General features: G+C 36.8%; 1 protein-coding gene across 5 annotated transcripts in view; it reads left to right on the top strand.

Moving 5' to 3' along the window:
- The window catches only part of LOC136844456 (transmembrane protein 47), a 450,890-nt gene that overhangs the window by 410,103 nt on the left and 20,803 nt on the right, over window positions 1-19,984 (top strand). For 2 of the 5 annotated variants that reach the window (XM_067113710.1, XM_067113709.1), the window contains exon 2: window positions 16,231-16,559. The exons of the other annotated variants lie outside the window; for them this stretch is intronic. In XM_067113710.1, the coding sequence (XP_066969811.1) occupies window positions 16,506-16,559 (54 nt within the window). In that variant the 5' untranslated portion in view covers window positions 16,231-16,505. The remainder of the gene's footprint in view (window positions 1-16,230; window positions 16,560-19,984) is intronic. 5 annotated transcript variants of the gene reach the window in all.

Raw genomic sequence — 19,984 nt, 5'->3', positions numbered from 1 at the left:
ATCCCTTGTGGTGCTTTCAGATACTCCTGTTAACCAGCGATATTTGGTGAGGCCGTTCCAAGAGGACCTCTCTCTCTCTCTCTCTCTCTCTCTCTCTCTCTCTCTCTCTCTCTCTCTCTCTGTTGTTGAACCGGGAAAGGAAAGGAACGGCATGGACGCTTTCACTGATAATCCAGAAGGGCTCTGTCGATCTACGTTTAAGCAGTAAATTAAGTACCTGGTTATTAAGTCGACTGGTCTGGGTCGCAGCAGAAAATGCGGAAAGAGACCTTACCTTACCTTACAGACCTTGCAGTTCGTTCGGGTTGCCCCAGGTCCCTCAGTGTGAGGCACCTCTGATGTCTACCAGAGAATTGCTGATGCATCTTCCGGTATATTTTGCATCTTCAATCTTGGATGGTCTGGGATGCATCTTAGATATTTGTCGAGCTTATTCTTAAACACATCTGCGCTCACTCTTGGGAGAGAGAGAGAGAGAGAGAGAGAGAGAGAGAGAGAGAGAGAGAGAGAGAGAGAGAGAGAGAGAGAGAGAGAGAGAGAGAGAGAGAGAGAGAGAGAAATGAGAAGTTTTTAATATCTGTTCTTTGTTTTGTAATTGAGGTTTTGTTATGGTTCATGCAAGTCAGAGGCATTCGTTAATGCTTTAACTATAATTTCACTTGAAAAGTTTGCACCAGCCGATTTATTTAGTATGTATATATATATATATATATATATATATATATATATATATATATATATATATATATATATATATATATATATATATATATATATATATATATATAATGTGTGTGTGTATATTGTATATATATAGTATATATATATACAATATACACGTGAGTCAGAAATTTATTTCTGTTCCACACGTGATTGTGTGTTGATGATTTCTATATATATATATATATATATATATATATATATATATATATATATATATATATATATATATATATACACATACGTACATAAACAGTAATATACCCGTGTCGTCAAAAACGACGGCAAAATTTTTATGATTTTCAATTTATTGCATATATCCATTAAGTGCATAACCTGGTTAGGTTAAGTGTTCTTGAATGAATAAATGTAGCTGAAAGTTGGGTAGAGGTGAAATCATCCTTTACGTCGGACCCATGCTACAGATAAAAAAGCAACCGAAGCAATAAAGTAACTTTTCATATTTGCAAATAGTGGACCTATATTGTAAAAAATGAGAGTAATATGTTTTGGTCTAGAATGGATGGGTAAAAATAGCAATAAACTAAGTATCTTTAGGAAGACAATTTATCGTAGTTTTGCATAGGACCAGAAAAATTGTATTATATTTATATCTATATATATATATGTATGTATATATATATATATATATATATATATATATATATATATATATATATATATATATATATATATATATATATATATTAAAAGCGATATTTAAAGCGGTGTGACAATTTTGTGAAGGGGATTGTAATTGTTATTATTTGCATCTCTTAATCACTTCTCTATATTATAACAGGGCCAGAATTGCTTGTGCATCATTCTTTATTTTCATTGCGGCCATCGCAAAACAACAGCACACGTATTTAAACCAAGAATAAGCCAAGATGCATTACCACTGGTCATTTCAACGATCCAAACACTGGGAGCAGTTTGGTGCAATCTGACATCTATGGAATGCAGAAGTCAGATGTAACATCATTGCTTTTTATAGCAACGAACAATGCATAAGTCCACTTAGGGTAGGCAGACTACAAGTAATGCTCTCTCTCTCTCTCTCTCTCTCTCTCTCTCTCTCTCTCTCTCTCTCTCTCTCTCTCTCTCTCTCTCTCTCTCACACACTATAGTTTTGAATGTTAGTTAAATTGAAGACTGGAATTCTTACCACAGTGCCAGTACATGTTAAACCACCTCCAATAATTAAATTGCTAGAAGAGGTATCTTCACCTAAACGTGTTGGCGAAAATCATATTCTGAATTTGGTGACTAGTTTACAAAGAAACTATTATGGCAGAATTGTTTCTGGACTGCACTTTGTGTAGTTCAGTAACTTGGCTACAAGGAAATTTTTCCAATATTTAGTTTATTAGTTACTATCATGCCTATTACAGTCAAGGCCTGATGTCCCCCTACTTAACACTGATGGCGTTAATGATAACAGTTTTCACTATTAGATGTGGTAGCACGATTTTATTTACTTATTCTGGTTTATGTTCTGTGTTCCTTCAGAGGGTTCCTGGATGACGGAAAACTTCATATTTTTTGGTATTTATTTACTCCTCTGATTTGTTGGCCCAGACTGCATGGCCAACCCAGGTGAACTGAGTGTGCAATTATTCTGAAGAAGTGAAAGTTTATTATTATACCTCAGCGACTTTGAAACTTTATTTGCCATATTCTTTCTAATTATGGGTACTGGCTGTGTCAGAGGTGACATCAGTTAAATCGATGTAGGTAAACCAAATGGCAGTCACTTTGTGGATGTTGTGAACAGTAGTTATTCTCTTACCACTGAGGTACCCAACTCAATGTTAACAACACTGAGAATTTCACGAGATATCTCTGGTAATTAAATTTATGAAGGTGATTCTTTATTAGAATTATGGTAAAAATATTCATTTCTCATATCCGAAGTGCCCTGCTTACTGAAGGTCATTCCAGGATCACTCGTTGTTAATTTTCGTTGTTTGTATTTCCATAATCCGCTAATCCGGTGCACTTACATGTAGACAGGTTTTAGGTTAGTCTTAAGGAAAATGTTACGTTGACACTTATTTTCCCTTCAGTCTTTTGTATTATTTTATACACCATAGTTTTAATGAAGAAATACGAAATTCCCTTCAGTCTTTTATATTATTTTATACACCATAGTTTTAATGAAGAAAAACGAAATTCCCTTCAGTCTTTTATATTATTTTATGCACCATAGTTTTAATGAAGAAATACGAAATTCCCTTCAGTCTTTTGTATTATTTTATACACCATAGTTTTAATGAAGAAATACGAAAGTTCTGACATACAGAAACCATCCCCTATTTTCCATCAAAAGAGAGGGAAATGCAACAAGGCAATCTCCAAAAAACGTATGTTGAACGCCAGCGTGCAACCCGTTTCCCTGGCTATGCTCTTATCGTCCAGCAGCCGTAAGGAGAAATGTCTACTAAACAAATAACTGGAAATCAAGCTAGACAGAAGAGATAGAAAAGAATTTTATATGTATTATCAAATCCAAAATGGTCCTTTCGTTGCCCTAATTATCTTCGTCATAAATAGAACATTTTTTCCAAGTGTTATATCTTTCATGAGATTATAGAATTGAAATTGCGTTCCCAAAATTTAAACAGAAGAGCAACCTTGTTGCATCGAAATTCAGCGGAAACAGTGCAAATTCTTAACCAGTAGCACGAGTAAAAATGTGGTAGGACTGTGCGCATGTAACTGGAAGCGGAACTGTGACGGTTCCCGCATTTGAGCCCCTGAGTGCTAGATTAGAGCTAGTTTTCCAACAGAGGTGAAGACTTCTAGTCTCGAAGATGGGTGGTAATAAATAAGTTGGTACCTGTTTACAGCTGGGTCGACTGGTAGGCAGGAGTTTGGATTAAACCGTGGACCTTGCGTATGAGGGCCTTGATGAGAGATGAGTCCTGCAGCACGTGAACGTGGAGCGACGTCACTGATGATGAGTTTGACACATTGTAGGTTTATTGGCTTTAGTGTTCATCCTGCTGAACCAAGGATGAACACTGTCGTCCTTTACTTTGCTGGGTAAATGACGGCAGTCGAAAGGCCTCGCAGCACGCCAGTGTTTCTCTTTCCTTCGTGGATTTTGCCTTTATTTATATTTATCACATTCCATATTTTCGTGATTCAGTTATATACACACACACACACACACACACACACACACATATATATATATATATATATATATATATATATATATATATATATATATATATATATATATATATATATATATATATATATATATATATATATATATATAATGTTTGCGTAATATCAAAACTAACTCAGATTGGCAATTTACCATTTTGTTCCAAACCTGTAGCTGTATGGTTTTTCACTACAAAATAACCTGTAAGCCACCTTGACCCAAGGGGTATTGAGCGGAATCATTGCTAGTGTTTTTTATCGCCATGGTTCCCATAATCGTGCCGTCCTAGATTATCCCAGTAACCCATTCTTATAACACCCACGTTATATTGAATCTCCGTAACCTCTGTCGCCCCACTCCACCACGGCAACCCCTGTCGACTCACCTCATCTAATTGACCCCAGCAGCAACTTCTCCCACCCACCCCCACCTGATTCATATACGGTAGATCTCCACCTCCTTCTCCTGTCCATAACCTTGAGTTCCTGCGCCACCGAACATTCTGCGCCTTTACTCTGACCCCCCCCCCTCCCTCCTCCATCTCCTGAAATGCTGCTCCATGTTCCTTTTTATATATAAATATATATAAGCAGTCTCCATCCCGCAAGTAAAATGTTGAAATGATGTTCTTCAAGAAACCACACTAGGCGTTTTAGTTACAAACTATGCGCGAAGGGGTTTGGGTCATTGATCGGTGTTTTTGTTTTTAAATTTTTTCTCTTATTCTTTTCTTGGCGATCTTTGCCCTTTGTTGATATCCTATTTTGAGACGCCCTGAGAATACGTGCGCGTTGCGCAAGTTCAAGTTTTTTTTTATTATTATTATACGAAAGTGTACGGAAGATATAGTTCTAATATTTAACATCCTGGAAATGCAGGTGTGTAGTGTATCACCGACCAGTGAATCTCCTGTTGCCGAGTCGAAATTTTTTTTGTTTGTTTCTTCCCTCCTTTCTTAAGGATTCAAGGTTTAGTTTTTCATCTTCCTGTGTTGAACGCAGGCTATTATTACGGCGATTGTAATAAGAAGAGGATGTACTCTGTTCTTAAGAGGGTTAGTTTTGATGATTGTTTCCGCAGGACTATTCGGAAAATACATTTTTCAGACAATTTCTGTATGACGTTAAAAGCATCTTGTCAGGAAAGCCAGCATTTGACGTAAAAATTCACGCTTAATAATGGACGATTACAGATCGTAACGTTTAGACCTTCACCTCCTCGTTTTGGAGGATTCGGCGAACGATGTGGATGACTCTTAGGTAGTTACCCTCCAAGGTCACCTCTGGTTTCCTTCTGGCGCTCGCTCGAACACATACGTGCTCACTCACATTCCCGCTCCCCACCCCCCTTATCTCTCTCTCTCTCTCTCTCTCTCTCTCTCTCAGTAAAAAAAAAAAATTCAACCAAATTTCGATCAGCCTTTCTTGCCATCTCTGAATTAAGTTTACGTTACCAGATCGTGTTGGGCTCCATTTATTTGCTTGTTACTATGTTACAAACTGTTGGACCTATTTGGTATGGCTTGCGCCACAGCGCCCCTCCCCCTCTCTCTCTCTCTCTCTCTCTCTCTCTCTCTCACACACACACACACACACACACACACACACACACACACATTCCAATCTAGAGCCCCCCTTCCGTATCCCACCCTCCCCCTGAATGGCCGGCTCCTCGGGCATTACCTTCTGGGCAAACTTGTGGTCTGCATTGTTGTCATCACCCCCAATTTTGACCTTTGGGAGTTGCTGACGGTCATCTGAAAGCCTCGGTAAGATTCTGCTGATAGTAATCTCATCCTTCTGTTCTTATCGTTGCCGAGGTTGTAGGTCATGGAATTGTATCCTGTGTTTGGTCTCATTAAGAGTCTCCTGGAAATGCATATGTTGTTGGAAAGATTTTCGACTTTCTCTCTCTCTCTCTCTCTCTCTCTCTCTCTCTCTCTCTCTCTCTCTCTCTCTCTCTCTCTCTCTCTCTATTTGAATGGTGTTGGCAATTGTAGATTTTCCATGGCAAATCCGTGACTACTATGCAAACCATTTGCCCTCTCGATTTTTCCCCCTAAAATACAACATCAATGTGATTTTGTATAGTTAGTGAAGCTTGAAATAGTTTTTGCCCTCTGATCATTTGAATGTAGTTACAGAATTTTAAACGAAGCGTATTCGTGCATTTCATTAGCAAATATGTAATTAGTTTCTATAACTCTCTAGCGCACTGAACATTCGAATGGATAATATGTCCAAAAGAAAAATAATGATTTTTCGAAATTCTTAACAAGGGAATTAATATCATTAAAAGGAAAACGAGGCGGTAAGGAGGCAATGTTTTTTCTTCTTGCTGGGAAGGTATGGAGATTAAAAGTCAGGAGCATTGAAAGTGAAATTCCAGCAGCTACCGCTTATATTATATATCATATATATATATATATATATATATATATATATATATATATATATATATATATTTCTTCATGGGATAAGATTCTGATGAAAAGGATTTGTCCTTTTTCGACTTCTAAAACTGGCTCTTTACGCTTGGGAGGGTTACATTCGAAAACTAGCTCTATATGACGTTCCTAATAGTGGCAGCAATTGAAAAGCTTATAAATAATTTTCGTGTTTATTACTTGGAAGCTTTTAATAGATTCGTGTGGTTGCTTTTAACATATGAGTCTCTCTCTCTCTCTCTCTCTCTCTCTCTCTCTCTCTCTCTCTCTCTCTCTCTCTCTCTCTCTCTCAGCATTAAGCCGTTTGCTCTAACATTAAAAACGACAAAGCGAAAACTGACAAATTCATACTTTTAACTGCTGAATAGTAGATTAATCCCCTGGGCAGAAGATTTCATACGTTTACACAGAAGTTAAACCTCCCTTTACCTCGTGCTTCCTTGATACTATACCCTTCCAATACCTCTTTCAAAACTTGCACTGTACCCTGCACCCTCCCCCCAGGTCTTCCACTCCTCCTCCCCTCCAACCACTCCGGAGTTATACTCCTTTAACCTGCCGAACGTGCTCCTCATTGCAAGTCATTTCGAAACAATGTGATACATAATTTCACCTGCACTCTACCCTTTTTACCACTTCTACATGTCTGCCTTCACATTTATATTTTACACATCACCACATATGGTACTCAAACAGTTCAGCATAAGAGCCTCAGTCTTTTTTACTTCCAACATTTACAGTTCTCGTCCACAAAAGAGAGTTGGCTTACCGATCCTTTCACACAACCTTATTTTAGATTCCATAGAGAGTGAGTGTTTTTCTAGTGTTTTGCACAAACCCTGCTACCTTTTTTGCTTCACTTATTGTATGATTCACCTCTTTTCTATCATTCTATCAAATGCTTATTAATCAGCAGCTTCCATTCTTCCATCACCGTTATTAACTTGGATGATAACTTTACTCTTGCTCATATCTGCTCTTAACGTCCTCCTCCTGCAATCGCTTTCACTGATTTTTACAATTTCTCATCACTGTCCTTAATGAGTAATGTATCATAACATCAGCCTTCTCAGTACTCCATTCGCATCTTATATTCTTATACCAATATTTTGCACTTACATCTACTGTCCTTTCTCTGACTTCTGGCACCAATTTATCCAATTTTACTGCAAACCAGTCTTCTTCATGTCTCCGTTTTCTCCGTATTCTGACATAAGGTTTTCCCTTATGAAAACTTTAAATTGCTCTCAACATCTTACACTCTATAACATACATTCTCAGCACCCTCCACATTGCTTCTCTGTTGAATCTATCAAAAGCTTGTTTTATGTCCATGTATGCCACATCCAGCTTTTGTTCCATTAACTTTCAAACTTCTCACAAAACTGCTCCATAATAAAAATTTGATCCATTCACCTTCCTCCTTGTTTAAACCAACATTGTTCTTCCTCTTTAGTCCTTTCATCCGACCCGATCGTCGGTTTTCTCACTCAGAATTTTGCTGTATGTTTCCCCGTAGTATATATACTAAAAAATATTATCCCCTGTGATTCACAATGTCGCCTCTTTTACGTTTCCCTTTTTACAGTGGAATAATTATGCCACTCGCCTTTACCTTACAAAACATTTCCTTCTTCCGGACATATTTTGTAATCCCTGGTCAGCTTCTCAGACTGTCCCACTTCTGTTGAAGCATTCTCACTTTTAATCCCATCGGCTGGTTCTTTATCCATTCTTTAGCCTTGTTATTGCCTTCGTATGCTCTCAGTAATCAACTCCATACGCACCCTTTCTGCTCTTTGCAGTTCTAGTATTTTTCGCCTTCATCAGCTCTTCAAAATGCTCACTCCATCGTCCTTGGAATGCATTCACTTCAGATAGTATAATTCCATTAGAACCTTTTATTCCGTTATCTAATTGGTAGTTAACCTTTCTCGGCCTTTCTTTCCCTGTTGAACGATTTGTTATGCGTAAAGTTGGTATTCTCTCTCCTCCGTTTTTGTTGCCTAACATCTGTCAGCTTTTCAATACGCTAGGTTTTTTGAGAAGGCTCGGCAGTGTAGGTAAAGCTTTACGAATGACTGAAATGAAAACTGCAATATGTACGGAGATATTGCCAGATTGTTGAGGTTTGTAAGCTGGCAAGTGCAACTTAGATTTCTAGTTGAACTTGGTGAATGTAAGAAAACCTAACCGCATGCCCTGTTGACTTCTGTCGGTTCTTTTCATTTCGTTTTTAAGAAAACTCATATTATTTAGTTTCTCACCTGCGATGAAATCGGAGAAGGTTTCGTTAATTAGTTTTCGTTATTTGTGATGGTGGTGTAAATATATACGAGTATAAGTATTCCCATTATTGACAGTATTTCTCTCGTATTTTGAATGTTGTAGATTTTAATGAAAGGGACTAAAGCCGCGCGCATCTCACTTAGCAAGAATGTATGTAATATATATATATATATATATATATATATATATATATATATATATATATATATATATATATATATATATATATATATATATATATATATATATATATATATATATATATATATATATATATATATTACCTCACTTGATGGCCGTGTGGTTTAATGCGCGTCACTGCAGTCCTGAATTCGTTTCTTCCGTGGTTCGAGCCCACGAGACGACGAACTTATTATCAACGAAAAAAAAATTCCCCTTCGGAGAACATATATGAAAATATATAATTTCCGAGGTAGAGCGAATTGGATATTGCGGTTTAATGCTTGTATATACAGTATATATATATATATATATATATATATATATATATATATATATATATATATATATATATATATATATATATATATATATATATATATATATATATATATATATATTAGATCATATTTAGGTAAAATATCTCCCTCAATTTAGGGAACGAGAGATTTTTGTCTTAAGACTACAGTCCATTAAGTTGATTGATGTGTCAGAAAGATCAGATTTTTGTCTGTGGTTTTCTGCGTCTTGCTAATGGGAAAAGTTTCCTCTCCGAAGTTGGTCTTGGTGTGGCGTGGTTTAGGTGTTCGCCAGTATCCGACAGGTGCTTCATCGTTTAAGTGGAAGCGGTTTTTTCCTGTTATTGAATTAATTTAAATGAGTGCATTTGCAATTTTCTTCTAACTGGCTCATAATCTAATTGTGAAAGCATACCCGTACCATTATCAGAACCCATTTTCGCTCTGAATATTTTTCATTTCGAAATCTCTTTGTTTTTGTCTTATATATATATATATATATATATATATATATATATATATATATATATATATATATATATATATATATATATATATATATATACCTCGAAAATGTGTTGGAAATAACATGAAAGCTCTTGGTACTCCTTTCTTTTATTTTTCCTGTGACCTTAGCTGAATATATATATATATATATATATATATATATATATATATATATATATATATATATATATATATATATATATATATATATATATATATATATATATATATATATATATAATTTATATAGATTTTTATCATCACTGACTGTTGTTGGCTTCCAGCATGTTATGACCTCTTAACCAGTGTTTGCTATTCGGCAGTGATTTTGCAAAAATGAAATTTATCTAAGATGTTAAATGTGGGTTCTCTCTCTCTCTTTCTTTTATTTTCTTTGGCTGCATTTCATTGTTGTTTGTGTTGTGGATAGCAGCAGAGCGGTAACATCATTAGCAGCACCAGATGATAAAGAACGCACCTATTTATTTTCTTGGTTGAGTAATATATTTCGTGGACGTGGTGGTGTTGCATACGTGTATTTTTGTCGCTGTTTGTAGTCTGGAGTGTTTCATCTGTGAAGTGGATTATCAGATTCACTCAAGAGCGCTATGCAGATATTAAAACGGTTAACTATTTGATATAAAAGTTTCAGTTCATCTAATCGATTTTATTGCGTTAATTGATAATTGTGCTGTTTCTGTAAGCTGGCGAATTGTGTTCGAGAAGGAAGGATTTTATTTTAAAATAAGACGATTGGTGGCTATAGGTAAGGAAAGATGTTTCATAAATTTTTTGTATTACCGCTGTCTGAATAACGAACTTTGTGACCGCCAACAGACGAATTACTGTGCAAAAATTGAGAAGGTTCCAAATGCTAGTCAAAGACAATGGCAATATTATATGAACGCAAAGATTGAGGATAGAAATTTTATTCTAAAACTGGTTTTAGGTCAGATAGGCCTTAAGTAAACTAGAGTGTATTGTAAAGTTTTAAAGGTAGTGAAAGGGAATAAAAAGCTACTAGTTATGCAGGTCATTCTGGAATGACAGAAAACGGCTTCATAAAGTTGTGCTGGCAAAAAAAAGAGGGGGGGTTGTGTTTGCAAAACATCCACTTGATAGTACTCGAGACTGCAAATCCTGAGTAATATTTGGATATCCTGGAGAGGCATCAGTTGTATAAATTTCTGTTCGAAAAACCTACGATCAGCAATGAAATGACTCCTTTTTATCGTTTAATCTGTGTAATCATCATGCAGGATGATCATTAATCTGGGGAGTAGTCTGTGTCGCAGATTCTCTATTAATGATTTGCCATTTTTGAACTGGAATTGTGACAGCAGTTTAATCCTCAGCCAATTTTAAAATTGTAGTTAAGAGACATAAGCGTCAGCGTGATAGCGTACTCTTCGGTCATCATGTTTTATTTTAAAAACTAATTATTAGAGTTACTGGGAAGATCGGTTACCATTGTGTCAACAAACTACATATATATATATATATATATATATATATATATATATATATATATATATATATATATATATATATATATATATATATATATATATATATATATATATATATATATATATATATATATATATATATATATATAAAATGCGTGTGTGTGTGTGTAATTTCTCACTTTGTTTCCTCCGCTATTCATTCTTGCGTCTGTTTAATAACGGACCTGAATATCTTAGGACATTTAACTTTCTTCAAAGTGTATTTCTCTACTTACACTAAAACAGCTAATGCTTTTTTTTTTTTTTCCGAGAAATTAGACAATTTCCTTGCGTGAGACCTGGCCTGGATCAAGACACAAGAAAAATCCACTTGAAGTCTGTTCCTTTGGAACATGTTTTAATCGTGACGAGTCTCACCCGCCCAAAAGTTCTCGTGACAGACAGCTCAGGTAGTACCTGATTGATTTTGATTACGGATGAATAAGGAGTCGTATAAATCCTATGAATCTTTGCTTTTTTAGTATTTAATCTTGAGGCTGGTCTGTAAAAGGGACAGCTTTTATTATCTTTTGCTTTTGGGTCAGCCCCTCAACAATAGTCATTCGAATCTTCACCGTCTACTTCGTGAGAATTTCAGAAGGACAGGCGTGGAGTTGATTAAAGAGGCGGAAGATATAAATGAATACTGATGCAGCGGCATGAAGCAAAGATAATTTCCTAATAACAGGCATTGTTTCCAGCCTCCCGCCAGATATCTATTATTTCCTGTTATCAGTGGTGACCAGGTAGTAAGGATCGATGCCGACCTTCGCGAGTCTTGAAGGGGACCTGTACCAACACAGTATAGAATCTTTGTTTTTGAAAGCATTATGAAGACTAACTCTTATAGGAGGGAACCCCTAACATTTATATTTTTTATTTTTATTTTTTGCCTCTGTATTCGCTTTCTCTGAAATGCCTTATGTAAAGGCCGCCATACACGCGGCGATCGTCGGTCGCGATTTCGACCTAGGTCAGATCGCAAGCAAATCTTGGTCACCTACACACTATTCCGATGACATCACTCTCATCGAAGATTTCACTGTGAGCAGATATGGCATCTTCTCGCGAAGCCTTCTATATATTAACGTTGGGAGCAGCTGCTGCGGCTTATTTCGCTGACATAGAGGGTAAACCGAAGAGAAAAAGGAGGAAATGAGTTAAACAGTGGATATCAAAAAGAAATGAGCTATCACATGATTCACTGGTTAATGAACTAAAGTTAGAACTAGGATGTTGGTTTAATTTTATAAAAGTTATCTTTTAATTAGTGCAAATATATATATATATATATATATATATATATATATATATATATATATAATTTCCACAACTACCATTTTCATTCAGTTATAATACTTAGGCCTACCGACTTAATGAGTCTAGAATTTATTGTGTTCCTATCATTGTAAAGTCATATAACTGTATAGTATTTTTTGTTCGCTGTAGAACTGCTATTTTCATTGTGTTGCTACTATTATAAAGGAATAAATAATGTGTAAAAAAAAATTCCTCTGCCTCATATAAGTTGGAGTAGGAGCAAGAAGGCCTTGTCAGTTCTTGATCTCTTATGAAATGTGTAAGCTGATAGTACCACAACGAGGGAGTATATATATCATCTGCAGAAGGTCCTGATTTTTTTGGATGCTTCCACTTTTTTCAGCCCTCTCCGGCATGTTGTCCTCAAATTGCAGACTTTTTTAATGACTACTTCTTTTGTGGCCGGTGGGTCTTTTTCACGTAGTTTTTCTAGTAGTGTCACGTAAGCATCATTCCCCTTCCCCTTGTCACAGCATTCTTTGGATTTCACTTTCCAAAGTTGGATGAAATCCGCCCAAAATTCTCGATCAGCGTATGTTCGTCATCCCGAGAAGTTAATGCGGTCAGGGTTGCTAACCAACTGAGAATATCGCAAGATGACCCCATACACATCGAGATCTTCGATATCGGGTGTAAAATCGGGAGCCCGAACCTAGCAATGTCAGGTTGCCGTCGAGATCGTGCTATCACGAGACTCCACCGACTTTTGGCAGCGCGATGACCCCATACACACACCGATATACTTGCGATACCGCTACCGTAGCGATAATCGTTGCGTGTATGGCGGCCTTAAGGAATGCATTGATCTTCAGTATACTTGGAAATTAGTGGTTTGACTTTAGTAGTTACAGCTAATCAGTTGTCCGACATTGACAGATTTTTCCCAGTTTCAAGGCTTACAAGCAATAAAAGAGTTAGCTTAGGTTAACGTAATTAAACTCAATTCCAAACCCTTGCCAGGTATTTTCGGTCCACAGTATAATGATTAAACGCATTTAAATTTTTAGAAGTGTTTCATGTCTTCATATCTTTTGTGGTGATAATTTTCAATAGGGAACTTTGTTTTTTGTAGTTTTTTTCAAACATTCATATTTTAAATTAAGGACACTCATAAGACTTGGTAACTGGTTGAATGTAAAATTCACCGATTCCCCTGACGTTATAACCAGTACTGTTGGTCCTCCAGGTTGGATATCTGATCACGCTTTAGTTTCTTTATTGATCAAAATAAAGCTGGTTCCCCCTCAGATATATATATCAAATCTTTATTGGAATGTAATGCATTTCGAGTGATCTTTCTTTTCTGAATTAGTCACAGTTGTACGAGGAAGTCATTTGGTATTTTTGTAAGTTAGCTAGGAGTTCTTTTTGCATTCGTTTGAAGAATACCTATGCTGAAAGTAATCATCTATTCTGTAGTTTGGGGTTAGGCATTCGTAAGGGCATTGGTGCTTGCGATGCTCCTCTTTCAATTTCCATGGTGTACAGAAATCCATATTTCTTGTCAGGAAGTTTGTGATTGGTATTTGTTTTCTTGCTGCTTTTGACCATGTTAATCATGCATGATACTCGTATTTTCAGACTTGGACAGAAATGAGTTAGTAGACCATTTCTTGATATTGAGTTTTTAATTGATGATTGCAAGAGTAGTTGTTGATGGTCATATATAATTACTACAGGAATGCAATCTTTGGTGTTTTTCAGGGTAGTGTTCCTGACCCATGACTTTATATATTAAATACCTTCATATTTAATAATCATTAGAACCAGAGGATGCCAAGCGTTACCCTAAAAACTTGAAGCTAAAAGTTCTTAGTTTTCTAAGTCATCAGGCTGAAGTTGCAAGATGTTGGAACTTATTTGCTGTGGTCGTGGGGCCACTTATGGCAGTATTTATAAAGTGAAGAGGTTTTCCCCAAATGATTTTGATTTCGCCTAAAATTAGTAAGCTTCTAAACCTTGGATTGCTAAGTCTTTCCTAATATTGAAGTTCTTGGGTTCGTTGTTTCTTTGGTCATCTCTGAAGTGAAAGTGAAAGGCTGTGGGTTCAGTGTTGGTGACTTGAGCTAACAAACTCATGTCGCCTGTTTTGGGGTACTTGTGGGCGCCTAAGGACTGTAAAGCTGAAGTCTCCCCTTGTTTCCAAAGTCTGTGTATGTGTTTTCTCATAAATTCATCCTTTTCTCCACCTTTTTCGACAGTTCAATTAATATTTTACTCCGGAGGTTTTTTTCAAAATTTCGCTTCGCAGACACCATCAGTGCCGTTAACTTTCTCTAAGACGGCATAGAAAACTAACTTATAACTTAGTATATATTGTGGGTTCATTTTGGTGTAAATTTGATATATGTTCGGAAGTTCATAAATCACCATTAAGTTCATATATTAAATCATCATTAAGTTCATATATTTTAAAGCTTATTACCTAGTATGAATTGTGGGTTCATTTTGGTATAAATCTGAGATATGTTCGGAAGTTCAGAACTTCATCATTAAATTCATGTTTAAACAAAAATTAGGACGACGTAGTTCTCTTGTCTTGCAGGGTCTTTTGTCTGTTTGAAGAAAGCTCTTAGAGTTCATTTCATAAATATTTCAGTACCACTAGAAACAAGTGCAAGAAATTTAAGACATTAAGTAGCAATACAAAATCACTGTTATGACTCAGATCTCCGTTTATGAATGTTAGAATCTGGGATATCTCAAAAAATGGACACGTCGTGTGTCATGCAGAGCCATAATCTGAGTATCCTGAGAGTTGGTGCGCTCCCGCGTGTGTGTGGTCGTGCTACGGGCCCATCCCAAGCCTCCCTTGAGGGCCATGCCAGTAGATAGCGCAACTTTTTTTTTTTTTCTTCGTGACGTGAACTGAGATATCGTTGATGGGGAAGAAGGGAAGAGGAGAAAACATAAACTAGTGGTCGTTACATTTTCTGTGTATGTGTGTGAGTGTGTGTGTGTGTTTTTTTTTTGCTTCCTGTAATTTAAGTGTAATATTTTTCTTAAAAAGCCCCGTTTCTTTTATGGACTTTTTTTAAGGAAAATTATAATTATTATATAATATATACAGTGTATATATATATATATATATATATATATATATATATATATGTATATGTATGTATGTATGTATGTATATGTCACTTACACAATTATCTGTGCATTAATACAATTACTAACAGGACTTCATTGAAGCTGGATGATATCTCTGACGGATACTTGACAGTGAGGACTCTTAGTCCTAGAAAGCTTGTAATTTTTATTGAATGAATATCTCCGCTAGGTACCATCCAGTTTCAATGAGGTCCTGTTAGTAATGTGTATATATATACATAGTTTGAAATTGCTCGCGCGCACCTGACGCAGCTCTTATCAATTTTTTTTATAAGAAAAACAATTTTTGTTTGTGGAATGGTAAGTCCCGTTAAAGGAAGTAGCTCTCTTATAAGCCAGCGGCAGCCGTGTGGATGGATGGCTGCGAGCATGGTCTGAAAGGCCGAGTTACTGGGAAAAGCTGGATAGATCGTCGCGTGAATAAGGGAAGGTGGCTTTTTATGGCGTCACAGAAGGGGGAAAATTTTGGCCAGGTTTCCTTTAGTGGAGAAAATATCGGATTTGTAGGCCCCTTGTTACCTCTTACTTACTGTGATTATTGTGGGCCTGTGGGAGTTCACGCAGTGTTGACTGTCAAGAAAATATTTAATCGGTCTTAGCTAACTATTTTTTTATATTGGTATAAGAAAATTGTTTGATAAAGGTAGCTGACGAGTGAATCTCTTTCAGCTGTCGGAAGGAGGATACGAAGATGAACTTGTGAAGAGTGAAAATAAAACAGAGAAATGTTATGGAAAGACTCACAGTTTCTAACTTGCTAATCTTGAAATGTGGAAGTGCAAAACCATGAAACATAAACGTTGGAACTGTGAATCCCAGTGATGCTTGTGTGTACTCCTTGTGAAAAATTTGGAGGAAGTTGAACAATTCGTCTTTAAGGTTTTCGTAAATTTATTTTGTGTTTGGTTGAACTTTCTGACTAGTTTCATAACAAAACCGCCATCATGTGTACCTTCCGGTTGTGTATGGTGCATATGATGTACAACTCAATCAATGTGGTAAGTGCTCTTATGTGTTAAGTGTGAAATTTGCATTTGCAGACTTTGTTGTGCACAACTATTGAAAATATGTGAACTCATATTCAAAATCAAATGTAGGGTCGGTCAGCGAATCTCTCTCTCTCTCTCTCTCTCTCTCTCTCTCTCTCTCTCTCTCTCTCTCTCTCTCTCTCTCTCTCTCTCAGACACACACACAATCAAAATTTTTATGCAATAATGATCTCAGATTTCCCCCTTATGGTATCAATAAATTTTGAATTTATTCTTCGTTCAGTTAAATGCAAATACATTTTATGCATTCAAGTTCATAGTTGTAACATTTTTATATCTTTATCGCTTCACTTCATTTGTGATCTTTTACAACTTCATTTCAAGCTCTATTGTATATATCTATTAATTTAATCTTGCTTGCAAACCTCCTACACACACACACACACACACACACACACACACACACACACACACACACACACACACACACACCTCATGCCCTTCACCACCGCCGCCAGTTCGAAAATGACTGACTAAACGCCAATTCTTGCATGATTTTGCCTTCTGTAGGTCACTTTCAAATTATTTACAGCGTGACCGGACAAAACTCGAAACATTTTCCGGTAATTTTCGTGCTGTTTCTGTGGTTCTATTCCTAGTTCTGATATTATATAACGCGAAGTTCCCTGCATTTGGATTTCTTGATAGCTCTGACCAGCCTCCTCTTGGAGTGTGTGTCTGCAGCAGCATCTCTTTTGAATTATGAACATTTACGAATTCCAGGGAGCACCAACGTTATTGATGTCGCCTTAAAGTACCCTCTGGGACCTTCCGTTTGTTTTTCACGATATAATTTTGTTTTATATATCGGCATTATTGATGAATGTAAGCTTTACAAGGCCGTTTTCTTTGTAGCAGAGGATCAGTTTTAAATAGGTTTTTGTAACGCACGCACAGATGGACAACAGATACAGAACACTCATTACACCTATGTCGGCTGTGATCTGTTCGCTATGTCACTGGTTGTTCGATGAGCGAAAACAAGCTGCTATGGGTCTGATCAGTGCTTCCATGTGTAACCACCAAGAAATACCCGACGTCGTTGGAGCATTAGCCCCTTGAATATGTGTATTAGGAAGTGCGTGGGGCAAGCACCATATCCCCAAAAATACTGAAAGCTATTACATACACACACCACCTTTGAAAAGCTACGGCAGGAGGGTACTAAAATTTGCGTAAATCGGATAACAGGAAATCCTGATTCAGTCGTAGAATATAGAATTTAGGCCAAAGGTCAAGCGCTGGGACCTATGAGGTCACTCGGCTCTGAAACGGAAATTGAGAGTTGAAAGGTTTGAAAGGTGTAACAGGAGGAAAGCCTCGCAGTTGCACTACAGTTGAAACAACTGTTAGGAGAGAGTGGATAGAAGAGAAAAAATATGAATGAAAGGGGTTGCAGCTAGGGGCCGAAGGGACGCTGCAAAGAACCTGAAGTAGTGCCTACAGCACACCGCGTGAGGTGCATTGACGGCAGTACCCCCTACCCTAAGGGGAGATTCTGTCGTAAATAGCAATCACTTTCCCTAATTACCAAGAGAAGATTATGCAAATGAAATCGTTCAAATAAACTCTGCCATTAAGACATTGTACTTCAAGGAACATTTCACTTGTGTTGCCAAAATTGGAAGTGACACTCCTTTTGATTCAGAAAAAAAATAGTCCCCCAAATAACGAGATTTACTTTTTAATTTCTTTAGCATAACATTTCAAGTGTGGTTAATGTACGTATCAAAATCTATGTAAACTGGCAATTTTATACACAAACGCGTGCGAATGTTTACTGTACACACACAAATTTTTCACGTTCTGAGTTTCAGGAAGTTTCGTGAAATGTTCCTTGAAGTACAATGTTGTAATGTTAGTCTTTGATGGATTCCATTTGCATAATCTTCGCTTACTAATTACGGAGAGGGATTATCATTGACGACTGAATCAGGATTTCCTGTTATCTGAATTACGCAGTAAATCCAGATCCTCCCCCTCCCCCCGTAGCTTTTCAAAGGTAGTATGTATACTCCCATCGGGATCGAGCCCCTGTCTTTCAACTCAGAGTCTTGGGCGTTTAACAGTTCATTCGCCACTTAAAGATATATTCACAGTTTCCAAATACTCTTGTCACTACGCATCCCAAGACCCAAAATGAAGAAACAAGTTAAATTCATTCAAGTCAAAGGCTGGGTAATGACAAGCACATCCAAAAAATGGGATGAAATCTTGAAGTTAAGAGGTCATCGTGGATCTGGTAAAAATTACCAGTAGATAAATTATATAAATGCACACACAATATAATATATATTGAACTCGGTGGTAGTATTTGCAGAGACTATCTTTTTATTTAGACTTTGAATCAGTCTATACTTCACTTTCTCTTCAGGCAAGCTTCTCAGGAATAAGGAAAAATATTTCACGTTTGTTTCCATTTACTACTTGTAGGCGACAGACAGTTCCCTCGCCTATCGGCGATTTCTTCAGGACTAAATTAAAAGAGGTCACCTTTATTTGAGAGTAAGGGAGCCTACTTGGTGCAAATTTGGAGATGTCGTAGGGCTTCTTCTGGTATATCAAGGGACGTAGCCTCCGAGCACATGAGCGGAAGTCCATCATTCGGAGGAGAGCCTTCTTTACAAAAAGCAAGATAGGAATGATAAATCTGACTGCGGGTGGAGGACGTATCGGTGCTTCCTGGTGCATTGGGTTGTCTTTTTAGCCCTATATATTCTAGCACTTGGTCTTCAATTTATCAATATCATCTTAAAAAAAAAATTCCTTCTGGCTTATCATCCTTTTAATACACTTTCGTGTATGTATGTTCTTCCTTCTCTTCAATACCCTTTTGAACCCCACGTGTATTCTGTAGACGCTTCATTTCCAAAGTTTCATGGCCATACCCACACATTTAATTCAATTTGGCATGAAATTTCGTCATACATTCCATTATTTGCAACCTTCGACAGAGCATTCTCTCCCGTATTTTTAAAATGAAGAAAAATATAGGCAATTTTAGTGTTCATCATAAATTCACATATTTTAATTCTCATTTGCAATCGTGAGCCGTTTTACATACTGCCGTCTTAATTCTCTCCTCTTGTCCTATAAAATTCAGTTACCATATACCAGTTGTTATAACTCTTCCTTAAGCCCGTTTATACCACATACAAACATTCCTATTTAACGTTAATTTTCCCCTCACATTGTTATAATGGATATGCTCAACTGATCTGTAATCTTAGTGTTTTTCTGCTCCTCGATCACCACCATTCCATACTTTCTATAAGGGGGTTAGTGCCGTCAGTGCACCCACTGTTTAGCCTTTTACCCTACTTACATTGCCGTTTCCTTTCTTCGTCCTTCAGTCTTGCGGTCCAGCCTCTCTA

This window comes from Macrobrachium rosenbergii, chromosome 12, assembly GCF_040412425.1.
Source record: "Macrobrachium rosenbergii isolate ZJJX-2024 chromosome 12, ASM4041242v1, whole genome shotgun sequence".
Taxonomy (NCBI): Eukaryota; Metazoa; Arthropoda; class Malacostraca; order Decapoda; family Palaemonidae; genus Macrobrachium; species Macrobrachium rosenbergii.
This window is presented reverse-complemented; position numbering and strand designations above follow the sequence as displayed.